Here is a 26,104-nt window from a genome sequence, read left to right on the forward strand (position 1 = left end):
CAGCCAATTAAACCAATTTGTCAATGAAATTAAGTTTGCATCATGGTGTCATATCTATTTATACTGTCAATAAGAAATGATAACTCAAATATCATTAAATCATAGAAGGGTGCAATATAGCAGGGTGCTGTTTGGCCATTGATTTTACACTGGCTCCTTTATGCTCTTGACAAATAATTCATTTCACTTGAAGGCTTCTCTTGAATCCTTTAGAACATTAGCATGGCATGGAATGCCTCAAGTCTGATGTTGGTTTGACATAAACATGGGTTATATTTGAAAATCTCTTTCACAATGAATGATCAAATTACAGAACATGAAAGCATTGCCACAGCAGGTTTAACAAGATTAAAAGGGTTGTATAAACTGTGCAAGTATCAAGTTATGCTGTTTATCTGTTGTAAACCTCAGGGCGTCACACCGTTCCCTTTCACGCCTGAAATACAGCCACACCCTCAAGGGATATGAACTGACACAGAGAAAACAATTAAAGCAGCTGCCTTTTTGTGGCTGCCTGCAGGCTTGTGGAGTGAATTCGAACACTGTGCTTTTAGTGTGCCCATACCCCTGGAGTAAGGAGGCCAACTCAGCCCTTTCGAGGAGGGGAGGCCATGACCCCTCTGCGTCATAGTTGACCAGCAGCTTGTCATTTATTTCATTTGCTGGATAGATTTGTGATTAGATGCTCTCTTTCCCAGATTAATGCTACACAACTCTGAAGCCAGAGAGATGATTTTTGTTTTTCAGGGGACATCTAAGGAGAGTAGCAAAAAGCATCATAATGGCAAGATGCTGCTCTCATTTTCTGGAGGTCACCATCTCAGATGTTCAAGGAGCTTGGCACAACTACTTCACAAATGAGACAATTCTAAGATCACACCTTGGGCAAGAATGGGATAAGACTCCAGGGAAATCCAAACTTAATGTTCTAAAGGATTCAAGAGAAGCCTTCAAGTGAAATGAATTATTTGTCAAGCATAATGAGGATGTTGTCCAAAGGAGCCAGTGTAAAATCAATTTCTGGATTAGTGGTGCTGGAAGAGCACAGCAGTTCAGGCAGCATCCAAGTAGCTTCGAACCATTAATCCAGAATCTGGTTTCCAGCATCTGCAGTCATTGATTTTACACTGAGGTAAAAACAATGTTGATCTTTGTTCTAGGCCACTTGATTGATGGCTGAAGAACAATTTCCAAGAATCTCTCATACACACATATACTTCCTTCTAACTGATTCAATACAAGCCTAACCACTAACATTGACACTAACATGGGATTCCCCATCAATTCCATCGGTCAAATGTGATCGCTGAAGGGAGGCTGAGCTGAGAATTTTGATGAGGCCTGTGTCAGCAGCGCAGATCAAGAGGTCAGGGTTAACAAAAGGCCTGAGTTTACAAGGAGACAGTAGTCTACCATCCACCTCCAGCTTACCTGTCAGAACTCGCTCATCAAACATCCTGCAGAAAAGAGAGACAAATTTACAAAAGCAAACAGATAAATTTGGCGTTTACAAAACGTACAAGCAATTTCAATCAGCACAAACCTTCTGATTTCGCATCTGGAATTCTTATGATGAGCAGCAGGCCAACAACAAAGAGGCTGCGTGTGAACTTAATAAGCACAGGTTCGAGGTTAACAACAACTGCAGCTCAGGTAGGCGACCTACATTATTGTACCTGAGCACCCCAGCAACCAGAAAACAACCACTTGAGGAAAAGGAAAACTTCGGGTTTGAACTTCCTTTAGTGGCACTGATCTTCTGATGCCCCCCTCCCCTGACTCACTGCAATAAGAGGGCAAGGTCAATCCACTGGTGGCTCAGACCTTCTGCTGGAGTCACTTCAGTCTTTATTTGGAAAGGGCTAAGCCACTGCTCATGTACACAGGTGTGAGATTATACACCAGTCCATTATAACTCAATCCTCCTCACTCTGTGACATTCAAGGTTTGTAAAATGTACTTGGATATGACAATAGCTCCTGCCCCACAATGTGCCTTGTGACTCTATGAAAGAAAGACAGCAGTACCTCTTGGTTCAGCCTGCACAGTGGGTGCATTGTGGCTGAAGGGTTAATATTTTGACTGTTCAGTTTTAAGGTTGATGAGTGCACCTCTAAATCCAATCACCATAGGTGGGGTCTTTGTCCCCACTGGGGCTCAGTATGCACACAACAATGTGAACATTCACACTGCTTCTCAGTGTGCCAGTTTGGTGACTCTACCCCACCATCGGATCAGTTTTTCTGGAGATGGGATTGGAGGCAACATGTCCTCACAATAAGCAGGTAGCCAATGACAGGGTGATCTGAAGACCACCAGAAGACGATTATCACTCAGGGACCCTTGAGAGGTGCCTGGAGGTGACCTCCTGATGGTGTGCCTGACGGCCAGTACTCTGGATATGATTCCCTGCCACAGTGGTCGAAAACTGTGGCACCAGAAAAGCACAGCAGGTCAGGCAGCATCTCAGGAACAGGAGAGTCAATGTTTTGGGCATAAGCCCTTCATCAGGAATGTGGCTGATTCCTAATGAAGGGGTTATGCCTGAAATGTCGAGTCTCCTGCCCCTCGGATGCTGCCTGACTGGCTGTGCTTTTCCAGCATCATACATTTTGACTCTGATCTCCAACATTTGCAGTCCTCACTTTCTCCCTGCCACTAACTGCAGCCAAACAGTACCCTCCACAATGGTGCCCTCAAAGCTCTGTCCCTTACCTGAACCACTGCTCCTTTGGGCTGGTGAGGCTACTATTGGACACTAATTGGTCAATACAGGGAAAATTCTTGAAGGGGACTGTATCCTACACAGTGCCAGGAATACCCCATTTACGTCACTTGGCTCCAAAATCAGAGGAAATCCAGCTCCATGTGAGCAGTTTAAAAAAGAACTGCAATTCACATTTTTAGATTTAGATTTAGATTACTTACAGTGTGGAAACAGGCCCTTCGGCAACAAGTCCACACCGACCGTCCAAAGAGCAACCCACCCAGACCCATTCATTTACCCCTTCACTTAACACTATGGACAATTTAGCATGACCAATTCACCTAAACTGCACATTTTTTGGACTGTGGGAGGAAACCGGAGTACCCAGAGAAAACCCACGCAGACACGGGGAGAATGTGCAAACTCCACACAGACAGTTGCCCGAGGCTGGAATTGAACCCAGGTCTCTGGCACTATGAGGCAGCAGTGCTAACCACTGAGCCACCGTGCCGCCCACTATCTCGGGCTTGGCTCAATGCATTTGTCAGGTTTGAAAGAATTCCATGACTGCTGGCAGCCAATACATTGTTGAACATCACACAGAGATTAATTTAGAGCATGAATTTGTACTGCAGTTGGTTTTTGATTAGCTCTGGCTGGATTTAAATGGACAGCCAAGAAACCAAAACTACGCTGACAGAAGTATGACATTTTTATCAAATAGTACAGCTCCCTCTGTTAACGCTAACATGGCGACTCATCTGTATTCAAGCAGAGAGAATCCCAGAGCAGCAGGGCTAAAGTGTGTGCTTGGAATGCTGCATCCGTGTGAATTCTCAATGGAACAGTGATGAGCACAGGCTCACTGCTTCAGCACAAGGTGTTAGGGAAAATTGTTCGGTTGCTGTTGAGTGCTTCCTTGTAGACTGTTGCACAGCAGAATTGATCATGACCGGGATAGAGACACCCGAGACCACAGTTTGGTTTGCAGAAAAGTACATACAGTTTGAAAAGATAGCAATTCCGTCAGCACCTGTGATGATCTGTCGAATAAAGGGGACTGTGGCATTCTATCTGCACAATGCAGTATGTTTTGCCTGGAATTTATTTCCACAATTAATTACCTCAGAGTGAAAGGTACCATCTAGCTTGAAACTGTAGCTTAAAAGGCAGAGGTTTCTTGGTTTGAATCAGAGGCTAATTATAACCAGACACACCCATTGACAATTGACGAGATTGTGCGCTTTGACATCTCAGTCAATGGACAGTAATATTTATCTGGGTATAAAATCAACATATCCCGCCCAGTGAGTTTGATTAAAGTGACGCTATGACCTCTCCTGAAATATTTTATTGCAGCTTGGATGTCAGCTGGGCAAATACAATTGGCATTGCCAACATGGAAGTGAAAACCAGCCAGGAATCTAACTCCTGATCTGTAACCCCAGAATGACTCATGCATGCTGCAACAGACTTAGCTGTGATGCCACCTGCAATTGAATAGCTTACTGGCCACACCTCTTGAACCCAGCTTACCTTTTAATAACAAACCGAACTTTGTGCCTTGCTTCCAAGATGCGTTTCAATTTGGGAACTCCATAGGTGCAAGGTCGCTTGAAGGGAATTCCTTCTGGAATCCCTATGATTTCCACTGCCTCTGGGTCACAGGCAATCTTCCGGTATGGAACAGGAACCATATGATCCAAACCTAAGGCCTCAGCTACAGGAAACACAGATGACAACAGGTTAAAATGTATTACCATTTCCCAGCATTCTGAGCAATGCTTGGGCGTTTGTAACATACAGCACAAAAATCAAGTGAATCAGCTCAGCCATTCTCTCCTAGTATTTACAGTCCACTCAAGCTATCTTTCCTCTTCTGGATCAATCAACATTACTCTATAATTCCTGATTCCCTCACGTGCCAACCTTGCTTTTCCTTAAAGTATATCTTTACTAGTCTCTTTAATCGCTTCCTGTAGGAGTGAATTCCACCTTCTCACCGCCAGCCTTGTCAGAGCGGTTTCTCCTGAATTCCCAATTGGGATTTCTTGATGATTAAATTATATTAATGTGACACTAGATTTGCTCTTCCCCACTGCTGAAAACACACTGGCTGTGTCCATCGAAACCTTCCGCAATTTTAAAAGTCAGTATTTGTTCCAGTCAAGAATGGCTATGTGAAGAAATCACTAAGATATACAGGCACAATGACAAAGTGTAAAACAGGCAGTAAAATGGACACCTGGCTGCTGACGAGATGGTAAGATTTCAAATCATTCCTGATGAAGGACTTTTATCAGAAATGTCGATTTTCCTGCTCCTCAGATGCTGCCTGACCTGCTGTGCTTTTCCAGCACCACACTATTCTTGACTCTGGGCAAGATTTCAGTGGCAGGCAAATTAGAGGCAGTAGGTCTTTATAATGGTCTGGAATAGCCTTCTCCCCAGGGCAACCCAGCAGCATCACCAAACAGACTTACCGACTTTTGTACCTTGCTGCACGTTTCTTGAATCTTCTTCACTTAGCCACACTTCCCCAAGATTTAGCTTCACAAATAGGTGACTTTAATCTCATTGGGTTGGGGGGGGGGGGGGGTGTGGGTGTGTGAAATGAGTGGAGCAGAGAAAATTAATGAAACTAAAAATGTTTAAAACAAATGCAAATTCTGCACATCTGGAATGTTCCGAAATTGCTGTCAGACTTCCCCTGGCTTTCATCACATTTGGCTGGCAAATCTAGCAGGCCCCCTGAAGGGTGCTGCTCCAAGTCAAAACATCACAGGAAGTTGCTATGGCATTTTATCTGCTGAAGTCAGTCTGAGGGCAAGTGTAACTAAAGTTGCAGGTTCCAGCTCAATGGCTTAATTGTTTTTAAAAAAAAATTGCTTTGCAGCACCAACAAAGACTGACACTTAGAAGCGTAGCATGTGTTGTCTGAGGAAGGTGCACATTTCAAATTATTGTTCATTTTGAATCCATGAACCTGAAAGAGATATCATTGCAGGGGAAACAGAGCTTTTTGTTCTGAGACAAGATTAAGTGCTTTCAGGTTAGTCACAAGATGAATTCATGGAGGGTCCTGCAGTGTGCAGATGAAAATAGCCTGTACTTTGTCTATTTCCCCAGGGATTCAATTTTCTGTCCTACTTTGTGAATAAACATTTTTGGGAGCAATTTTAAGTGTGTTTATTTTAACTCATTGCTTTTAATGAATGTGATGTGTGAGACAAAGAAACAGTCAATGTGTTAGAACCTATACAGTCACAATCTTTTAACATATAGTGATATTATAATCTATTTCAAGATTAAATATATACAATACATTCACAAAATATATACCAACCTTCATCTGAAACATTTTGTATACTTCCCATTTAGTGAACAGAACTAAATAATGCTTCTTTAATTCCATATTTTGAAAAAAGGACAATGCTATACTTATCAATATGAAAGGAGGAACACAGCAGGTCTGTGGAGGGAGAAACAGATTTAATGTTTCCAGTCGATATGATTTTTCTTCAGTTCTTCACTTCTGAAGTCATATAGGATTTGAAATGTTAAGTCTGTTTTTCCACCCACAGATGCTGCTAGACCTGCTGAGTTCCTCCAGCTGTTTCTGCTTATATTTCAATTCCCAGTGACCACGATATTTTGCTTTCATTAGAGCCCATTGACTAAACCATGTCATGACGAACACCTCACCTGACACAATTGGTGACTTGAAAAGGGTGAAGAGAAGACAGAAGGAGGATCTCAGATATGAACAGTGCTGCTACATACAAAGATAACCAGCTGGCAGAAATAGATTGTGACATTGGTTAGGAACTGTTTTTGGACGATGAATCAACATCCTTACAGCACTCGAGCCTGCTGACCAATGCCCAGTGGATAATGCTTTTATATCAGTGCAAAACACACACTGAAGAAAGAGCTAGTTAATTCTATCCTGAACCTATTTAAACCAAGCTGACAGTAATGAGCTTGCCTGAGCAGTCCTGCTGGGACCCTGCAGCCAGGGTGACTAAATACTGCGGCAAAAAGCAGCTGTGGCAATCAAAAATATTTTAGATTTAATATTCTTATTTTTCTTGGACAATGTCAGCAAATTTCAAGACAGATAGTCATTCTAACACATTGTGCTTATTTCATTTTATACTGACTAACAGTACCACTTTCCTCCCTTTCCATGGATTTGGTAGGGGGTGGGGGGAATTACTCAGTGGAGCGTGTGGAGTAACATTGTTACATCTGTTTAAAAGAAACTTCCACTCTGTATACACAGACTGGAAAATTTCAGATAAATGGATGGTTAGACAGGGTAGTTATCATACACAGAGACTGACGATGGCAACTTATGCGCTAATTTAGAAAAGTTCCATAGGAAACTGGGGGAGAAAGGGCAGGCCAGTGTCTCCCAGAATGCATCATTCCCCAATCTAATCTCTCATTTCCATTCACTTTGGCCAGATGAGCAGAACCAGATTTTAACTCAACAGTACAATCCTGACAAAATGACATCGTGCGAAACCCAGATTATAACTGCACCAGCATTAAAGATCAGGACTGTATGTGAAAAACTGCAAAGTCGTAATCTGGGGATCCAGACATTTTCACATTTTCCTGGCAGCCACGTCATTTTGAAATCCTTTCCCTAAACAGCAGTATTCTCGAACAGACCAGAAACGCAACAACCAAAATTGCTGAGTCTTAAACAGCTGAAGAAGACATTCAACAGCCTGATGTCTACATGACATAGCAATGACAGCTTTATTGGTCCCATTCTTGTTTCTCTCTGTGGTATCATCTAAGATGATCACGACTAGTATCTTGTAGATTTGGTCATCTTTTCCAGTACGTGGTGTTGGGTAAGGGTTGTTTGAGGTAATTCTCATTTGTCTTTGCTTTGTCTTTGGAATAATTAATGAATACCTATGGAAGGGGAACATTTCTTGGATAGCAAAAAGAGTTATTACATTATAGCAACAAATACAATTACGTTTGGTCAGGCATGATTATAAAGGGAACTGGTGCAGAAACATCTCAGTCATGATTGAATGGTGGAGCAGGGTCAGTGGGCTGAATGGTCTAATTCTGCTCTCCTATCATACGGTCTTATTAACATTTCCACTGAAGCTTGTGACGACAGCCTCTATATTGACAATGGTAAATAATGTTTTATACACACATATCTACAAAGTTTGAAAGCAATATTTTTAACCACACAGCCATTAACACAATTTCAAACTTTATTGCAGAATTCAATGCTGTGCCGTATTACAGAAATCGTGTTAAACAGTGTCAATGGATATAGGAATACAAGCTTTATAAAAGGTAATCCCCCGGGTTGTTTTGTCTGGTTCCGTCCTGATCCTGGGAGGCCCTACAGGACCTTCTGCTGGATTTCCCCTTTACAGGGTGGTTAATAATGGTTTGTTCCTGAATCAGTATTTGGAAAGCTGCTTGCTTCTGGACCAATTGAGTTCAGAGGCTGTCAATCCCTTCCAACTCTTTCTGATGAAGTTGAGGTGAGAAGTATATAGGCTCAGAAGCGAAGTTGTTTGATTGCAAAAAGCATACATGTTATCAACACCATTTATGGGCATTGCATTCTAGTGTATCTTGAAGTATCCAAAGCTTTTGATAGTTATTTGACAAGATTCACCGATTAAAAAGTGACCAACAGTTTGCCACAGTAGCATTCCTTTGTGATGACTGGATATTATCTAGCCTATGTGCCCTTCATGACCAGGTGTTCGGCTTGTTCTGTGTACAGGGCTCTCAGGTGCCTCGCTGGAGTGTGTCCAGACCTTACAAGATGAATAGAATCTATCGTCACTTTGATGTGGTGTTGGCCTTCCATCAGGACCAAGGAGTCATTGCGGTTTCTGCTTCTTGTATGATTTCAATAGATTTCTCAAGTTAAATCTTGGACTGTTTGAAATCTGACAAAGCTTCATCAAGAGTTCCAACAAAAATCTCTTATGACTGAGATGTTTCTGCACCAGCTCCCTTTATAATCAAGCCTGACGAAATGTAATTGTATTTATTGCTATAATGTAATAACTCTTTTTGCTATCCAAGAAATGTTCCCCTTCCATAGGTATTCATTAATTATTCCAAAGACAAATGAGAATTACCTCAAACATCTCATGAATTCTCATTTCAAATCTTCATATTCACAATTTTCCACTCATCTATTGAGGTCATTGTCTGAGAGTCTTCCTGGTAGCTGAACTTTTCTGTGAATTCCTCCTGTTGATGAATTTTATTTAAAAGATACCTGCACTCTTTTTGATACTTTGTCTGTTAATTTCATCCACATTCAGATCCCTCGACATAATAATGTATTACCTTACTCAATTTTGTATTTAATCTTTAGAATTTTTGTCTCCATGAAGTTCAGTCTCATGTTCAGTGATATCTTTGAATCCGCTGAATTCTTTTTTTCTATTTTCTCCTTAGTCTGCCTATTAATTTTGTGACTCTAAAAGATATCTTATATCTGTATTATTTCAATATTATTTTAAATTTGCTTTTCTTAAAGCTTGTATTCTTATATTCATTGACACTGTTTAACACGATTTCTGTAATATGGCACAGCATTGAATTCTGCAATAAAGTTTGAAATTGTGTTACTGGCTGTGTGGTTAAAAATATTGCTTTCAAACTTTGTAAATGTGTGTGTGTAAAACATTATCTCTGTACTCCTTCCTGTATTTTTCTGTATTTTCCGCACCTTTGAAAATGATTAAAACTAGTTATTCATTTCTTCCAGAGTTTCACTTCAGCCAAGTTGAGGTTCTCCTACATCTCCAGGATAAAGTGGATGTCTTTCCACCTTTCACAGTCTGAAAAACAAACTCTCTTCCCTAAACAAAATTAAGTAACTTTTACTGGCTCTGATCTTTATAAGTAGAAAGTGAGGACTGCAGATGCTGGAGATCAAAGTCGAGAGTGTGGCGCTGGAAAAGCACAGCAGGTCAGGTAGCATCCGAGGAGCAGGAGAGCCAACAATTCGGATACAAGGAAGGGGATAAGGAAACGTCGATTCTCCTGCTCCTTGGAAGCTGCCTGACCTGTTGTGCTTTTCCAGTGCCACACTCTCGACTGTGATCTTTAGAAGTCTTTTTGCTGCAATTGTAGCTTAATAACTGATTCCTGGTCCGTTCGAAGCTTTCATTTTCCCTGAATTTTCTTCTACTAGCTTCTTTTACCTAATCGCTTTACATTTACTTGGTTTTAGCTTAAATAAATGATGAGGCCTTTTCATTCTGTAGTTGTGTCTAAATTTATTTCCCTGCCGTTTCATTATTTTGTGCAGCTATGCCGTGTGGTTCCTAATGTTGATGATGGCAATGCTTGTTGCGGGAAGACAGAACTCTCTTTTACAATCCCTTGCCTTCCCTTTGCACCGTGTTTCACTCCCTTTCCCCTTCAGCTTCTCTAACTTTGCCTCCTGGAACCTTTAGTTGTTCATTATGGAGCCTCCCCCTCCTCTAAGGCTTCTGTATTTTCTCAGGATGATTGGTTTTTCTCCCATTGCCTTGCCAACACTCATCCCCCAGCACTTCTATTAATCACCTTCTGAATGAAGTTTTGCCTTCGCAGTATTGAGCTTGCCTTTTTGATGCTGGCTGATTGTCAGTGGCTTCTTAAAGTGGCAAATGCTTTTAAAGTGGTGAACACACTTCAATTTTTTTTTAAAAAAGAGAAACTCAGGAGATCTGGCAGTATCTGCAGAGAGAAAGCAGAGTTAACATTTTGAGTCCAGTGACTCTCCTTCAGAACTCTCTTGTTTTCGCTCCACTGATGTTGAGTTTCTCCAGCAATTTCTGTTTTTTTTCTGATTTCCAGCATCTGTCATTCTTCATTTTTATGCTTGTGTTTTTTGTTGTTATGAATTTCTTTCTCCTCATGATGGGGGTCTGATTTCAACCACCACAACCATGTGGGAATTTCCCAGATGATCAGTCCCCGCACTGTGCCAGTATGAGATACTGGGTAAAGGTTGTTTGAGGTAACATGCTGCTCCCAGCATTGCTTTGTCTTGGCCCTATCTAATGATTAAAGTAGAGTACACCACCAGAGACTTTGTACAGGACACACACTGCTCTGGATAACACAACGATTTATTGCATGATCACAAGTTCAACCACATTTGGTGAAGCAGACTTATTCAGATCTCAGGGAGCTACTATAGATATATCTACTCCCGCCAAAAGCTGAAGTCCCTGTCTCTATCCATAGGCTGCGCGGAACAAATACAACATGAACATTAACCCCTTCAGGACCATTACCTAATTCAATACTTTCAGTCAGTCTGAGTTATAAACACTCTATGAAATGCAAACTGAATTCAAGTAATATCGGAAAGCAATGACTCACCGTATCTGCTGTTGAAAAGGATCTGCACACATTCCCTCAGAATATTGATGTCTTCTGTCTCTTTAATATACAAGTTCCATTTTTCTGTGAAATAAGATCAGAGATACTGTAAATCTCTCCCACTCAGGAAGCCTAAAGAGTAGTGGCCTGTGGGCGTCCAGGGATTCTGCCTGGATAGTGCTCCTATACAAGTGCTCCCTCTGCCCTTGCTTTTTGGGGCATGGGACAGGGGTGTGGGTAGCTTCATATGTCTCATTACACCTGTGATGCTTGGCAGAGTTTCCTCACCATGTCTTGCCTCCAAACAGGGCCTGCCCCAGTGTGGGGACATCTGGAAAGGTGGGACTCCCCACAGTTTGTCACCATGCTCTCCAGCTGACATAGATTAAAGGGCTCATTGTAAAACTGCAGGAATGTCAGCTTCCATTGAAAAGTCTAGCCCTGAGGGCTGTTACTCCTGCTTACAGTGCCTGATCTCCCCTCAATAATCAACTGGGAATGACAGCACTAGAATAGGGAATTCACAGCTTACAGAATCAGCAGCAAAAAAATGCATTCCATCACTTCATGTTGCAGCAATTAGATTAGATCTTAATCAAGACACTGTTTGGAATTATAAGCCTGGACAAAACAAGACTGAACGCAGGTTAAAGCCGTTCAACGAACAAGCAGGACATCACTGTACTTGGAGAAAAGACAGGTGAGGGGTCCCGCAGAAGAATTTACATTTATATATCATCCTTCAGATCCCCAGAAAATGCCTTGATACACTACAGCAAATGGACAGTCTTTGGCTGTAGTTACTGTGCAGGAGCCCAGCAAGGTTCCACAAACAGCAGTTTAAATGATGTTTGTTGAGGTACAAATGCGGACCAGGACACCAGGAGAACTCTCCCTCACCTATCTTCAAACAACATCGTCGACTCTTTTCTGGACATGCAAGAGGGCAAATGGAGCTTTTGTTTGACACTGTTTCTGAAAGGCAGCACCTCTGACAGGGCGGCACTCCTGCAACATTATGCTGAGGTGCCATGTTTGGTCCTGGTCTGGAGTCTGAATCCAGAGCCCCTCCTATCTCAGTAACAAATGGTACCTCTGAATCAAACTAACAAAGGTTCCCAATAACTGCAGGGCATATCTAATCCCCACATGTGGCTGCTTTAAGTTGTAGGGAGTAGTCGCTCACTGCCCACTCTGTTTCTATGACAACCACAAACAAAGTTGATATTGGGAAGCTGACTTTATTTGAGACTGCTTTTATTTCTGCCAGTAATTGTTCAAATATTCTCATATGCCATACAACATCTATCTTAACTCTCGCCTGGGGCTGCCTCCGTTATTCGGAAAATCCTGTGAACAGCGATGATGGAAAAAGAGCAGCCATCTTCACATCCTTAAACTAAAAGTACTCATGGACATGAGGATCTCAGGACTGTAACCCAGTATCTGAACCAACTACTCTGGGACTTTGGGTAGCCTGGCAGTATAAAGCTCACTCTGCTATGTCCCGAACAACCTCCATCAGAACAGCACATAATATTTCCGATAACAGCCCATCCTGTGGTTGCTCTAAATGAAACTGCCAACTGGGAGCCAGCTTGTCTCCGTAGCATCACCAAAGCACTGATCAGGACTAAACACAGTCTCAGTTCTAACATTATATAATTCATTAGAAGTTTCACCCCCTAGACAAATTCACACCCGCACAAACCAGCCAAGGGGCTATGCCTGTAACAGTTTTTAATAAACCTATTATAAATGAACACAAAATGCTGGAAAAACTCAGTGGGTGTGTTAGCAGCTGCTGAGAGGAAAACAGAATTAATATTTGGTGTCAAGGACCTTTCTTCAGAATTGAAAGTCAGCAGCAATGCGTGGGATTTAGGCTGTGGCAAGGTGAGTAAGGAGGATGAAGGATAAACAGAATATAGGATGGAGGGTGTAAGAGATTAAGTAATAAAAGATTTAAATGGAATTAAAGGCAGAGGGAGTAGTAATTTTGTAGGCTCAGAAACAATAAATTTGTCCAGAGTGGGTGTGGATGGCAGAATAACAAACAGCTCTGTCAAAAGGAAAAACATGCAAGAGTAAAATTAAGATCAGTTCATACAAAAGGAAAAGAAACAGCAACAAAAAGCTTGTGGTATGAAATTGTCTGAACTTAATGTCAAGTCCAGAGGGCTGTGGATCACTTCATCAAAAGAGAAGGTGCTGTTTGCTTGCCAGTTATCTCACCAAGTCCTATAGAGATGTCTACAGATCCTGCGCTTATTATAAATCGCAGCATGTAATTAATGAGAGACATCCTCGCTCAACCTATGCCAGCAACAGCATGGATCTTGTGGGTGCACTGGTAGTGCCCCTATCTCTGAACCAGGATGATCCCATCTGCTCCACAGGTGTGCAACAACATCCCTGACCGGATGAATTACAATCAAAACATTGACACCAGTAACAGATGCAGAGGAATTGTGTTCACAAAAGTAACTGAACATCATTTAAACAGATGGCACAATATCAAAAGAAACCAGTTTTTGTTAATTTTGTCAAAGGAAATCACGAGTAGCTTGCGCTGGATCCCCAGTCCGATTGACAACCCAGATCGATAACGGTACTACTCCAAAATCACTTGAAGACACTCTAAGAAAGCAACTTCTTCAAAATGAGGATTTCGGGCCTGCATTTCTGGAAGGGTTTATTTTTATTCATTCATGGGATGAGGGTGTTACTGGCTAGGCCAGTGTTTACTAAACCAGTATGTCCCACAGCATAAGAGTCAACCACAATGGGTGTCATAGGTAGTCCAGACCAGGCAGATTTCCTGATGGACATTAGTGAACTAGATCGGTTTGCTCTAACAATCAGATTCATGGTCTTCATTAGACTCTTAATTCCAGACTTTTATTGAAATCAAATGCCACCATCTGCTGTGCCAGGATTTGAACCCAGGTCCCCAGAACATTACCTGGGTCTCTGGATTAACTGTCCAGTAATGATACCACTAAGACACCACCTCCCCAGGATGTTTCTTATAAAATAAAGATCCAACACACTTTGATATGAAGTACTGGGGACAGAAACATGGCATCACATTTCCAGAATACTCCAAAGTGCTTCATGGCTAATGAATTACTTTTGAAATGTAATCACTATTGGGAAACTGGCCATACTTTGTTGAGGCAGTAGGTAAATACAATAGCCAATGTGCACACTGCAAGGTCCCACTTACAACGACGAGATCAATAAGCAGTGCACTTCATCCAGTCAGACTACAATGATTTTTTTTTGGCCAGACTTCAGGGTGAACAGCCACTTGTTTGAAAAGGTGCTGTGCAGAGTTTAATGTCTAGAAGACAGATAGGGCCTGGGTTTAACAGCACCTTTGTTATAACAGACGCACTCCATCAGTGCAGCAGTGAAGCATCAACCCACATTACATCCACAAGTCTAAAGATGCAGCTACATGCACCATATTTCTAGTTCAGGAGGGGGTGTCTGATCCTCTCAGCAATTCCTTCTTTTGACTATGATGTGTAGAACTGACTAATCTCCATTTGCCCCAAACGCTGAAATGAATATTTGCACGTTTGATTTGATTGTGGTAGAGGATGTGGCTTTAAAAGATCCGATTTAGACTCTTCAGTCCTTGCTCTATTTATTTATTCTCTTTCAGATGTTGCAAAGCCTCCTGCTGTCAGATTGGTGCAGCAGCCTGTCCAGTGTCTCTGTTCAGTACTCATTCATGGAGCGGTGCCAGACCATTTATCCAGACAGCAGGAACCCAGGCAGAGAGTGTTCCTGGCTCCTGGTAACACTGGCTGATGCTTCACTCACCTCAGGTCAAAGGCATTGGGCCCCACTGTAACCTCCCAGCGGCAAGTGCTAACACAGGCCAGGTAGGGAGTGGCCCTGCATCTTACAGGCTGACTCGGGGTCCGGGAGCACCCAGAGAGATATTCTCAGTAAACGTTCAGAGACAATCTTTGTCTTGTGATACTATTTGTCTGACAAAGTATCCCAGCTGTCACTTTTACCTCATGCACAAGCAAAGTAATAATTTAGAGGAATTTACTGAACCGACTCTAACCAAACGGTACTAAAAGCTGTAGTTGCTGGAGATCTGGAACAGAAACAGAAAGTGCTGGAGAAACTCAGCAGGTCTGGCAGCATCTGTGTGGAGAGAAACAGAGTTAATGATTCAAGCATGATGTGACTCTTCTTCGCACTGAAGGCGGCTCAGAAAAGGAGCTTTTTTAAAATGCTGTTGACAAGAGGAGCACGTGGAACAGATGGTGAGCGTAGCCAGAGCAAAAGATCAAGGGAACGCTAACGGTGGTAGAAGAGAGATTGCAATGAAGAATGTGTTAATAGCAATAAAGAGGTTATATGAACAGATGAAATTAGGAGTAGGCCATTCAGGAGGATCGTGGCTAATCTGACTGTCACCTCAAATCCACAATCTGACCTGATGACCTGATGCTTAACAATGACCCTACCTACCTCAGCCTTAAAAATATTCCAAGGGCAGCTCTGCTGAGAGCAAACCCATTCAAACAAAGCACAGGGAAACAGCAGGGAAGGGCAGATATTCACAACGGAGGACTGAAGTGGTCGAATTCAGTGTCGACTCCTGAATGTTGTAAAGTGCCTAAGTGGAAAACAGGTTACTGTTCCTTTAGCAAATTAAATGGTGGCCACTTCATTTTCGGGCTTCTGTGCTCGAGGCCCGGTAATGAAGGCAGAATGAGAGAGTTTTAAGATGTACAAAAAGATGCTGTTCCTTTGGCATTGTGTGCCTGCTTTCTGAAAGAGGTACCATTCAAGCCCCATTCCCCATCATACTAAAAAAAAACTCTCATCAGACACGGTTATGGGATGAGCTTCCACCTATTTCCTGGTAGCATCCCTATCCTCAAAAAAAACATATCCTTGCAACTCTCCCTTTACTTTTTTGGGCAGATTTTAGGGTTAGTTTGCTAAAACAGCATTTAGGAGAGTTGAGAATTTATTGAAAATAATGCTGCCCAGATCCTTATTTATTTGCAGGGGGCTCTGTTTAAAATCTGGTGTGTTCCTGTTGCGAGAGCAGGATGAAATACAGCAGCAACCAACTGATGGACCAGCGAAACAAATTTCTCTGCAAAGAGCACGGTGAGCCAAGCAGTGTCACAGATTAGACATGTACAGAGGGGCAGGGGCTGACACACCATACTCACTAACATCCCGTTGTCCTCAGGTCAGTTATTAGCTGCATCTCAAGGAAGATTTAGAACATAGAACGTGACAGCACAGTACAGGCCCTTCAGCCCTCAATGTTGCACTGACCTGTGAAATTAATCTGATGCCCATCTAACCTACACTATTCCGTTATTATCCATACGTTTGTGCAATGGCCATTTAAATGCCCTTAATATCGGTGAGTCTACTACTGTTGCAGGCAGACTGTTCCATGCCCCTCCTACTCTATCTGAGTAGAGAAACTAGATTTTCAGAATTTGTACAAAGCAGGAGGCTGCCATTCAGCACTAGGAACAGAACTAATCTCCTGCCTTCCTCCCATATCCCTGTACACCATCCCCATGCAAATAATTATCTAATGCCTTTTTAAATGCCTCAATTGAACCTGCCTCCACTATATTTCCAAACAGTGCTTTCCAGATCTTAACAACAATGGTCTTGGTTCCCTGCCAACCTTGTATCTGTAAGATCAGATTTGTTCAAACATGCAGAGATATCAGCTTAGTAATATTTGTTATTTGAAGGAGTTGGCAATGGTCTCAAAGCCCCATCTTCCATTACCCCTGCTGCAGACTGCACAATGTTGCCTGGAAATAGTCCGTGGACGAAAGAGACACTTTTGGTTGGAGTGAGTCAGAAGCAAAATGAACTCTTCAAAAGTGAAAACGTCTTTGGGGACATCACCTTTGCTTCGTTTGCATATCACTTTAAATCTATGCCCTGTTGTTCTCTCATTCTGGGAACAGCTCCTCCCTATCTAGTCTGTACAGTCCTCATCAGTGCTTAAGGAGGAAGATAATTCTGGAGATTGAAAAAAAACAAGAACCTAAGGTGCATTCCACCTTCTGCACTATGTCACAGGTTTAAAAAGTACCTGGAGCTGTGCCTGGGATAGGGTTAGCATTACAGGGCTGCACACGACTATTCTTGCCATCGTCCGTACTCTAGATCAGATACCACTGAGACTGCCAAATGCTCGAGGGCAGAGTGTTACACAGACAAGAGGGTCCTCAGGTCTAACCCTGCAGAGCAAGTCGGAGCGATAGAACAAACTCATGGTAATAATTGCTGTGACAAATGCCTAGCTTTCTTACACCATCTCTGCAAAACCTTGAGCCAGCGATTCTCAGCCATGCAGCAGGATCAATCAACAGGTTAGATCACACTCAGCATCAACAACTCATCTCATGGTCCTTACCCACTAGCTTCTTGGATGGAGTTTTGCTGCCAAAACATGTATTCAGGCCTGATCCCGGGTTCAAAGGGGGAGGCAAATGACAGAACTGCACTGGAATCCATCACTAATCCATCACATTAGTCTGAGATTGTGCTGTCCGTATTTTTGCAGTGTGGCCAGTGTACAACATCTTCTCTGGGGCAATCACTGTGCATCCAACTAAACACAGAATTGCTGGACAATATTAAATGTGGTGGCACAAAATGGGTGCATTGATCACATTGATCCAATGTTGCTATCCTGCTGTCATCACCTTACCTTTACTGACAGTTATTGTTTTTGCAAATCTGTGAAGCATTCATGGCAGTTATAGCCAGACCGAATATGTACATTCTCCCCCAGGATGACCATTAGTACATATTGCCTGAAAATGTCTGATGGGCAAACGCAATGCATTATCTCTGCGATGATGGATGGTCGGGTCCAATTTGTGTGGCATGGCCAGAATCTGTTTGGGGATGTTCCTGCATCAGTGACTATTAGTTCCAGTTATACATTTAGATATTTAAATTAATCTCTTCTGCAACTGGTACGTTCCAACACGTCCACACCTGTCCTCAGGTAATCACATTGATCTTTGGAGTTTACTTTAGACATTAGCTAGGGAGAGGATACCTTGTACTCTTTCTGTAATGTCTGTCCAGACTGCTACAGCACTGAGACCCTCACTTTAATTTATGACCATCTCTGCCATACTCCCTCACTTGTGGGAGAATGTTCACTTTTGAAGAATTCATTTTACCTCTGTTTCACTCCAATCAGATGAGCCTCCTTCCTCCACAGACTACCGCCAGGCAACATTGCACAGTCTACAGCAGGGGCAATGGAAAATAAGGATCCAAATCCATTACTAACTCCCTTTAAACAGTAAATGTTACTGAGCTGATGTCTCTGCAGGTATACATTGTGGTGTATACACATGTGAACAAATGTGATCTTACAGATACAAGGTTAGCAGGGAGTAAGACCTTTCAGATACGACAAAGAGAGGTTTAACCCCACAGGGACGTCTCATCTGGAAAACACCAGCAGGAACAGAATCCCTTCTCTAAACATCATGGAATCAGAGGAAAGCGAACAAAAAGAGAAATCGGTGCTTTTATTCATAAAAAGAAAGTTTAGTCATAAAAGTATGGGTCATAGCAATAAACTGGCAGCAGTTAAATGCACTTAATCCCAACCCAAACCCTTGGATTTAGTAGATGCAAACCCAGAATGAATGGAAGATCTCTTCAAACCCAGCCGTTCTGCAGTGCTGACATCAGCCTCATTATCCTGCAGCACATGGTGCTGGTTTGCCAACAGCAAGGTGTTTCACTGAGGCTAAACATTATGTCATCTCCCATAACATGGGGGAATGGTCTGAGATATTGTGGTATTGAAGAATCCAACCGACATTTATTACAACTATTGCACATATCTTACATTCCACAGGCACATACACGCCTGGGATAACATTAAATGATTAGGTTACAACAGAGGAGCATGCATCCATCAGCATATCATGCTTCAAGTGATCTCTGGCTAAGATGGAGTACAAGGTCTTTACACCTTCACGTTACAGTACTAATATCATGAGCTTGTTTCTTAAAGGCATACTGACGGTGAGACACGACTGCACCATGGCGCTGTGTCTCTACAACTTGAATATTCGCAAGTGAAATCCTCAGCACATTTAGAGTCATAGAGATGTACAGCACGGAAACAGACTCTTCAGTCCAACTCGTCCAGATACCCTAACCTAATCTTGCCCCATTTGCCAACACTTGGCCCATATCCCTCTAAACCCTTCTTATTCATATACCTATCCAGATGCCTTTTAATTGCTGTAAAAGCCTCCACCACTTCCTCTGGCAGTTCATTCTATACACGTGCCACCCTCTGTGTGAAAAAGTTGCCCCTTAGATCCCTTTTAAATCTTTCCCCTCTCACCTGAAGCCTTTGTCCTCTAGTTTTAGGCTCCTCTACCCTAAGAAAAAGACCTTGGCTCTTCAGCCTTACCAAGACCCTAATGATTTTTATAAACCTTTAAAAGGTCACACCTCTCAGCCTCCAACACTCCAGGGGAAGATAGCCCCAGCCTATTCAGCCTCTTTCTATAGCTTAAACCCTACAATCCCGGCAACATCCTTATAAATCTTTTCTGCACCCTTTCAAGTTTAACCAATCTCTTTCCTATAGCAGGGAGACCCAGAATTGAACACAGATTCCAAAAGTGGCTTCATTAATGTCCTGTATAGCCGCAACATGATACCCCAACACTTATACTCAATGTTGTGACCAATGAAGGCAAGTGTGCCAAACTTATTCGACACCATCCTGCCTTCCTGTGGCTCCACTTTCAAGGGACAATGCACCTGCAGTCCTAAATCTCATTGCTTGGCAACACTCCTCAATTATACAAGTCCTGCCCTGGTTTGTCTTATCAAAATGAAACACCTTACATTTATCTAAATTAAGCTCTGTCTGCCCACTGTATAAAATTTATTAACTCATTACTAATAGATGCAGTGAGGCATCTCAAAATGTTCCCAGACTGTTGGGGGCAAGGTGAAAAGTGAGTAAAGGCAGGACATGACTCAACTATCTTGCATCTCTGCTCCCAGGTAAGGAATGATAGTCTACAATTCCCAGGACACTGGGTCTTGCCTAGGTGCAGGACCCTGAGGGTAGTGGAAGAAACTACTCCCCAAAGGCTCCATGTCAACGTCCTCGGCAGAGAAATTGTTACTTGCTGGAACAGGAAAGTTCCACCTCACTAGACGTTGTATGTATATAGCAATATCAGTGAAGTGGTAAAAATTCCATCAGAATGTTTTTATATTTGATCTTGTGTTGTCAACATAGCTGGCAAAGCTAGTATTTACATCCATTCCCAAGTGCCTTTCAGTTCTTTAAACTATCCCAATCCACAGTAACACTCTAGCGTTTCCACATTTCCCCTTTTGGAAAGATTTTTTAATCCCAGCGACTGCTTCTATAATTAGCTTTGAGGTTCAGGTTCCCTTATGCCTGTCCCAGATGATGTTTCAAGATTCATGGAGGGGTAGCGCACTGGAAATTGAGACACACTATTCCTGGAATGATCACAAAAGTTAAAAGATTTTATAAAATGTGTGCAAAATTCACTAATTTACCCAAATATCAGACCAAGTTTGACAGAAAACATGGAGTAATTTCTGTACATAGCAAGATTTATTATATATGACACACAATAGATTCTAGCTGCAGATAAACAATTATGATTCACCTACATGTGATTCTACTATTTAAAATGCTAAGCCTCTTATAGAACTCCCCTCTACACGTAAATATTCTTTTTTACACATGGATGGAGGGAAAGACTGGGAAGGCAGCTCAGTGGTTGCTGTATAAAGAGTTCCCTGAAATCATCCTTTTGGATTGACCTTCATTCTTCAGTCACTTTCATCACTGTGCAAGACACATACAGCAAATGGTTCACGCTTATAACGTCTTTGATTTATTAGATTAAAAAAACCCACAATTTACAGAATTTGACAGAGGAAATAAACTGGCTTTTTTCAGGCTTTTTTTAAAAATGCATAACAAAAAAGGCAATTCCATTCTTCTTGAAGGGCTGATGGCTTCTAACCAAACAGTCACATGATCAAGCTGTTCAGCTATCTGGGAGCCAATCACATGGTTGTTGGTAGGCAGAAGGCCTTTGTCATTGACAGCTGGGCACCGCCCCACAGACCAATCAGCTACATGTCGCTGGCCGAAACTCCCTTTGTCCACAGCTCCTGTCAACATGCAGTTATTCTCCTACTGCTTAACAAGCAGCAGTATGCATAACACTAACAATGGGTATCAGGCAAGTTGCTTTTAAAAAGTGGGCAATTCCTTGATTTTTAAAAAACACAAAAAAAAGAAAGATACGTTCTTCCTACTTGCAGTTAGTTTTCCCTCAAGTCAGCCCATATTTACAGGAATTCATTCAAAATTACAAGCAGTACAGTCAGCCATGTCCCACTGTGGAGTGCAGTTGACAACTTGGCACTTGACTTCAAAGGAGTTACTGCACAGATTTTATTCAACAGGCTAACATGAACTGTCCTGCCCACTGTGTTAACCCTATAGTATTATATCACCCTCGAGGAACAGATTATCCAGAAACAGATCCTCAACTGTGATCCACTCATCACTCACCAGGTGTTCTGGAGATAAAAGGAGTGACCATTTGTGTAACACTGTTCACCCTGACTAACTCCAACTTACTGCAACTGCTATCTGACATCGGAAAACCAAGACCCACAGGATCTGATTTAAAACGCAGTCCAAACATTCATCTCGCCACCCTGTCTCATACAATAAAATAAAACAGCAAGCTACAGATACTGGAATGTTAAAACATACATATATGGTCAGCCAAGTCTGTACTGCAGCCAGCAAATTCCAAACGCTGAACTATCACTCCACTAAAAACACATCTAATGTCCCGTCACTTTTTCAGCACTGTCTATACCCACCAACCAACCTGCTCCATATCGGCACCCTCTCCCACAGGCCATCTCAACATTCTTTTTATCCTTGAAAATGGTTTCAATGGTTCTAAAAATTGTAGCAAGAAATGCTGCTTAAATTCCTAAGCAACTTCCTTGTCAGTTAATTTAAAATAATATGATAATACAGTAAAAGTTCTGTTGTAATATCCGCTAACCTGGTGGTCTCTTGAACATTACCATTACAAATGTATATATGTATTCATCTGACACTTGCCCTACATCCAGTGAAACCAGTCCCATTTTGCACTGCACAGATCACATTGAGCACCATCTCTTGGGTTTTCTCAGCTGCACACGCAATTCTTAAATGTGCACAAACTTTATGAAACAATAGCAATTCCTTCTTGTGAATCACAGGAGTGTCCCACCGTACTGTACCATTTTGACATTGTTGCAACGAGGTGAGGAGGGGTACTTCTCTCTCTGATAGAAACATAGTCATCCAATATCTACTGTGGCAGCAAGGACTCTATTCTTAAGGTTTTCTTGAGTAGAAAGAAAGGGGAATTTTCTTATCTATTAATTCCAAGACAATGTAATAAGTTTGTAACAACTGGTGTGGACGCACACAAGCACAAAACGTAAATAGGAGAGTGCCCAGTAGGACACTGAAGAAAGATGAAAGAAATATACAGTTTAGGGGGTCATTATAGGATAAGGTTTTAACCTGAAACCACAGTTGTTTAATTGGTATTTGGGGTCATTAGCCTTAGTGAAGTTTTCTGTTGACCTTTGAGGTCTGATGTTACTTTTTAATTTGTTGTGTTACTGCGCATTCTCCTTCTGGAGAATCTGAGAAAGCATTTTTTCCAATTCTCTGGTCCCAAATCTGTCTCAAAAGTCCAGCTCCCCCATCTGTAAAAAGCTTCTTCTTGAAATACAAGTTGGGGGTTTGTGTATTTCTCTGCTTAATGTCATTGGTTCAAAGCTTGACAATTGCAAAGGATTCCTTGCATCTTCATTAAAGTGAAACTGCTAAAACTGGTGGGAAAAAAAAATCGAAATAGGAGTTGGAAATCTCTTTGTGCCAGACTAGGTGGACTAGTTTCAGGGTTCGGTTTTAGCCCATCCCCATAAAAATATTAGCTTTAATTCAGACAATTTTGTTTCTTCTATATAAAGCTGGGTCTAATGTGTGGTCAGGTGTTTTCTGCAGCCATTTAAAGCCAGTGATTTGTTCTTTTTTATAAACCGTTTCAATCTATAAAATTTCCCAAAGTTAAAACCAGAGTGTGGAATTCGAAAAGCAGTAGTGACTGTTGTATATTATCACCTGCTATCTAGGTTACCAACGTTCTCCTGCTGTGTATAGGCTCTGCCTCTTTATGGTAGTGAAATACTCGGGGCAGGATTTAAACTCCAGTACGTGCTGTAGGCTGAGCTAGTGAAAGTGTGAAACTAATTCCAGGGTCTCTGGTATATGGGAGAAAACAAACATATTTCATCAAGTGGCTCAAAATGGTTACAAAGTGAGTAACATACCACTGTATATCTGTGTACTTGTTAGCAAAAAAACCAAATTGTCACAGCTGATACACTCAGCTTTAGAGTACGGACCTGGCTGCTGGTCCTTGCCAGTGAGTTACACATTAGCACGATACTTTGCTGGGGATCATGACGCACATTTTGTTTCATCCGCAAGAGATGTAAAAAGTATTTAGATGAGTACTTCAAATGGCATAGCGTGCAAGGCTCTGGGCCAATTGCAAGAAAATAGGATTAGTACAGATAGCTGATTGATGACAGGCCCAGATACAATGGGCCAAAGGACATTTCACCATGCTTTAAAACTGTATGACTCACGCTGCAATACTGTAAATACAATTGTTATAGATCACACATCAGTTATTGATGGGAGATATAAAGCTTTATCAGTTCATCAGTTCCATTTGTAACTTGCTGTTGTGCTAAGAGTTTAAATGGACAATATACTGTTAGATAACTGTCACTAAACAATCTCATTAAGCGACCAAACTTAATAGGCAATCATTAGTTATGTGGCTGATCTCTTTAAGATGTATAGTTATAGAAGCCAGCTCGACAACCTGATACCAAACCTGTCAAGGAAATATTCACGAGCATTGCAGGACCTTACTGCAACAGTGGGATGGAACAGCTCCGAGGTGTAATAAAGAGCACGAGATACAAAACGTAACTATGTGGGTGTCAGAAGGAATCCCAGAAACGTTAATTAATCTCGGAGGGCTAAATACAGAGAGTATTGCTGAGTTTGGTGTCACTGTTACTGTTCAGGAATCTACTGATACAGATGGACACTTGGTTTCTGCGTGAAGCCTCCAGATCAGATAAGCTGGTACAGGTGTTCCACTTTGAGGGAAAGGTGCTGTTTGATGTAGAACCCAAATAGATGTATAGTACTGAAGGGCAGCTACACTTGGAGATAACCCAGGACCTGCCAGTCTGTGTGGCACAACCACACAATACCACATCTCCTAGCCTCACATTGGGATCTTGCTATCCCAGTGCATTAATGTCTCTCACCCCCTAACAAGCCACAGCAGAGAGTTTGGTGAGTATTATCCTGTGCTGCTCCCCTTAATGAAGGTCCCATTGCTCCACTGACCAATGTGTTATGACCCCCCTCCCGTCTATGCTCCCGAGAGAACATGTAAAATGTGTTACCTGCTTTATCGTGTACTATAGAAAAAAGGAGCCGCTTTGAAACGTGTGAATGTTGAGAGATGTTGCTGAGTTCACCAATAAACCCTGTTGTATTTTTACCTAGAAATGAGGAGAACACAGTTAGCACAGAGATGGAGTATACTGGAAATATGTCCTGAAACTAGGGAGGAAGCCAGTTCATCGATATCCCTGTCTCCACTTTGCAGGATGTGACAGAGTATCTAGTTTTCCCAAAAGATTAAATTACAACTACTTCCTGCAACTCCCTTTCACCAAGCTCCATCCTGTTTTTTGTCCAGCAATCATGGTCATTTCTTCATGAAAGGAGATGCAGAGGGGGTTGGGAGAGTGTGGTGGGGGTGCTGGGGGAGCGGGGGGTCTGGGAGAGCGGGAGGAGAGAGGGTGGGAAAGTGGGAATGGAGAGCAGATGGAGAGAAGGGGTGGGATGGGAAGAGAGCAGCAGAGAGAGAGAGAGAGAGAGAGAGAGACAGAGGAGGTGGCGAGAGAGAGGGGGGTGCAAGGGAGAGGAGAGACAGAGGTGGGAGCCATAGACACTGGTACAATAGATAACGACACTGACAAGGGACATAGGGTTCCAGCACTGGCAGGATAGATACACTGCTGGAGAATGGAGCAGTGTAACAAGTAAGGGAGAATATGTTATATACATTTTGTAGGATATACAGAAACAGGCCATTTGACCCAACCACACCATGTGAGTGCTCAAACTCCACTTGAGTATTGCCCCATCTGTCATCTAAATCTGCCATCATTATCCTCTATTCCTTTTTCCTTCATAGATTCCACTAACTCCCTCAAACTAATACTCCCTGCGGCAGCAAACCCCCATCTTTAACTGCTCTGGGTAAGAAACTTTCCCCTGATTCCCCTTTTGGAACTCTTGGTGACTCTCTTACATTGATGGTTATTCTAGATGTTCTCTCTGTCCTAAGTGGATAACTATTCTCTATATCCACTGTATCAAAATCTTTCATAATTTTGAACGCCTTCATTAGGACACCTTACTTTTTCTTTTGAAAGAAGAGACTCAGCTGGTCATTTCTTTCCCACGGGGTGTGTCCAAGCATTTCTTGGATCAACCTGCATCCTCTCCAATTCCTCTAGATCTTTTTCACAAATGCAGATAACTACACCTGCAAACAGTACTCCCAGTATGGTCAGACCAGTGTTAAATAGAGGTGTAGTGCGACTTCCTTATCAATTCTCTCCCTTTCGAGAAAACCCACTGCTTGGTTTGTAGCTTTTTGGCCTTGCCAAGTTGTGGAGCAATTTTAGAGACTGGTTTATTTGTATTTGAAGATCCCTTTGTTCCTCTCGCCCTTTGAGACTTGCACTTTCCAAGTC

General features: G+C 42.2%; 1 protein-coding gene across 11 annotated transcripts in view; it reads right to left on the reverse strand.

Annotated features, from left to right (window-relative positions):
- gtf2ird1 (GTF2I repeat domain containing 1) overlaps positions 1 to 26,104 on the reverse strand; it is a 209,625-nt gene that overhangs the window by 97,157 nt on the left and 86,364 nt on the right. For 10 of the 11 annotated variants that reach the window (XR_011963290.1, XM_072589410.1, XM_072589413.1 and 7 more), the window contains 4 exons: positions 24,740 to 24,838; positions 11,096 to 11,179; positions 4,244 to 4,427; positions 1,432 to 1,457 (listed from right to left, as the gene is read on the reverse strand). Coding sequence is in view for 10 of the 11 variants with exons in the window: in XM_072589410.1 (XP_072445511.1) it covers positions 1,432 to 1,457; positions 4,244 to 4,427; positions 11,096 to 11,179; positions 24,740 to 24,838 (393 nt within the window). In the remaining variant the exon portion in view is untranslated. The remainder of the gene's footprint in view (positions 1 to 1,431; positions 1,458 to 4,243; positions 4,428 to 11,095; positions 11,180 to 24,739; positions 24,839 to 26,104) is intronic. The other variant, XM_072589415.1, reaches the window with a different exon arrangement.

The sequence above is a fragment of the Chiloscyllium punctatum genome, chromosome 19 (genome assembly GCF_047496795.1).
Source record: "Chiloscyllium punctatum isolate Juve2018m chromosome 19, sChiPun1.3, whole genome shotgun sequence".
NCBI classification, from domain to species: domain Eukaryota; kingdom Metazoa; phylum Chordata; class Chondrichthyes; order Orectolobiformes; family Hemiscylliidae; genus Chiloscyllium; species Chiloscyllium punctatum.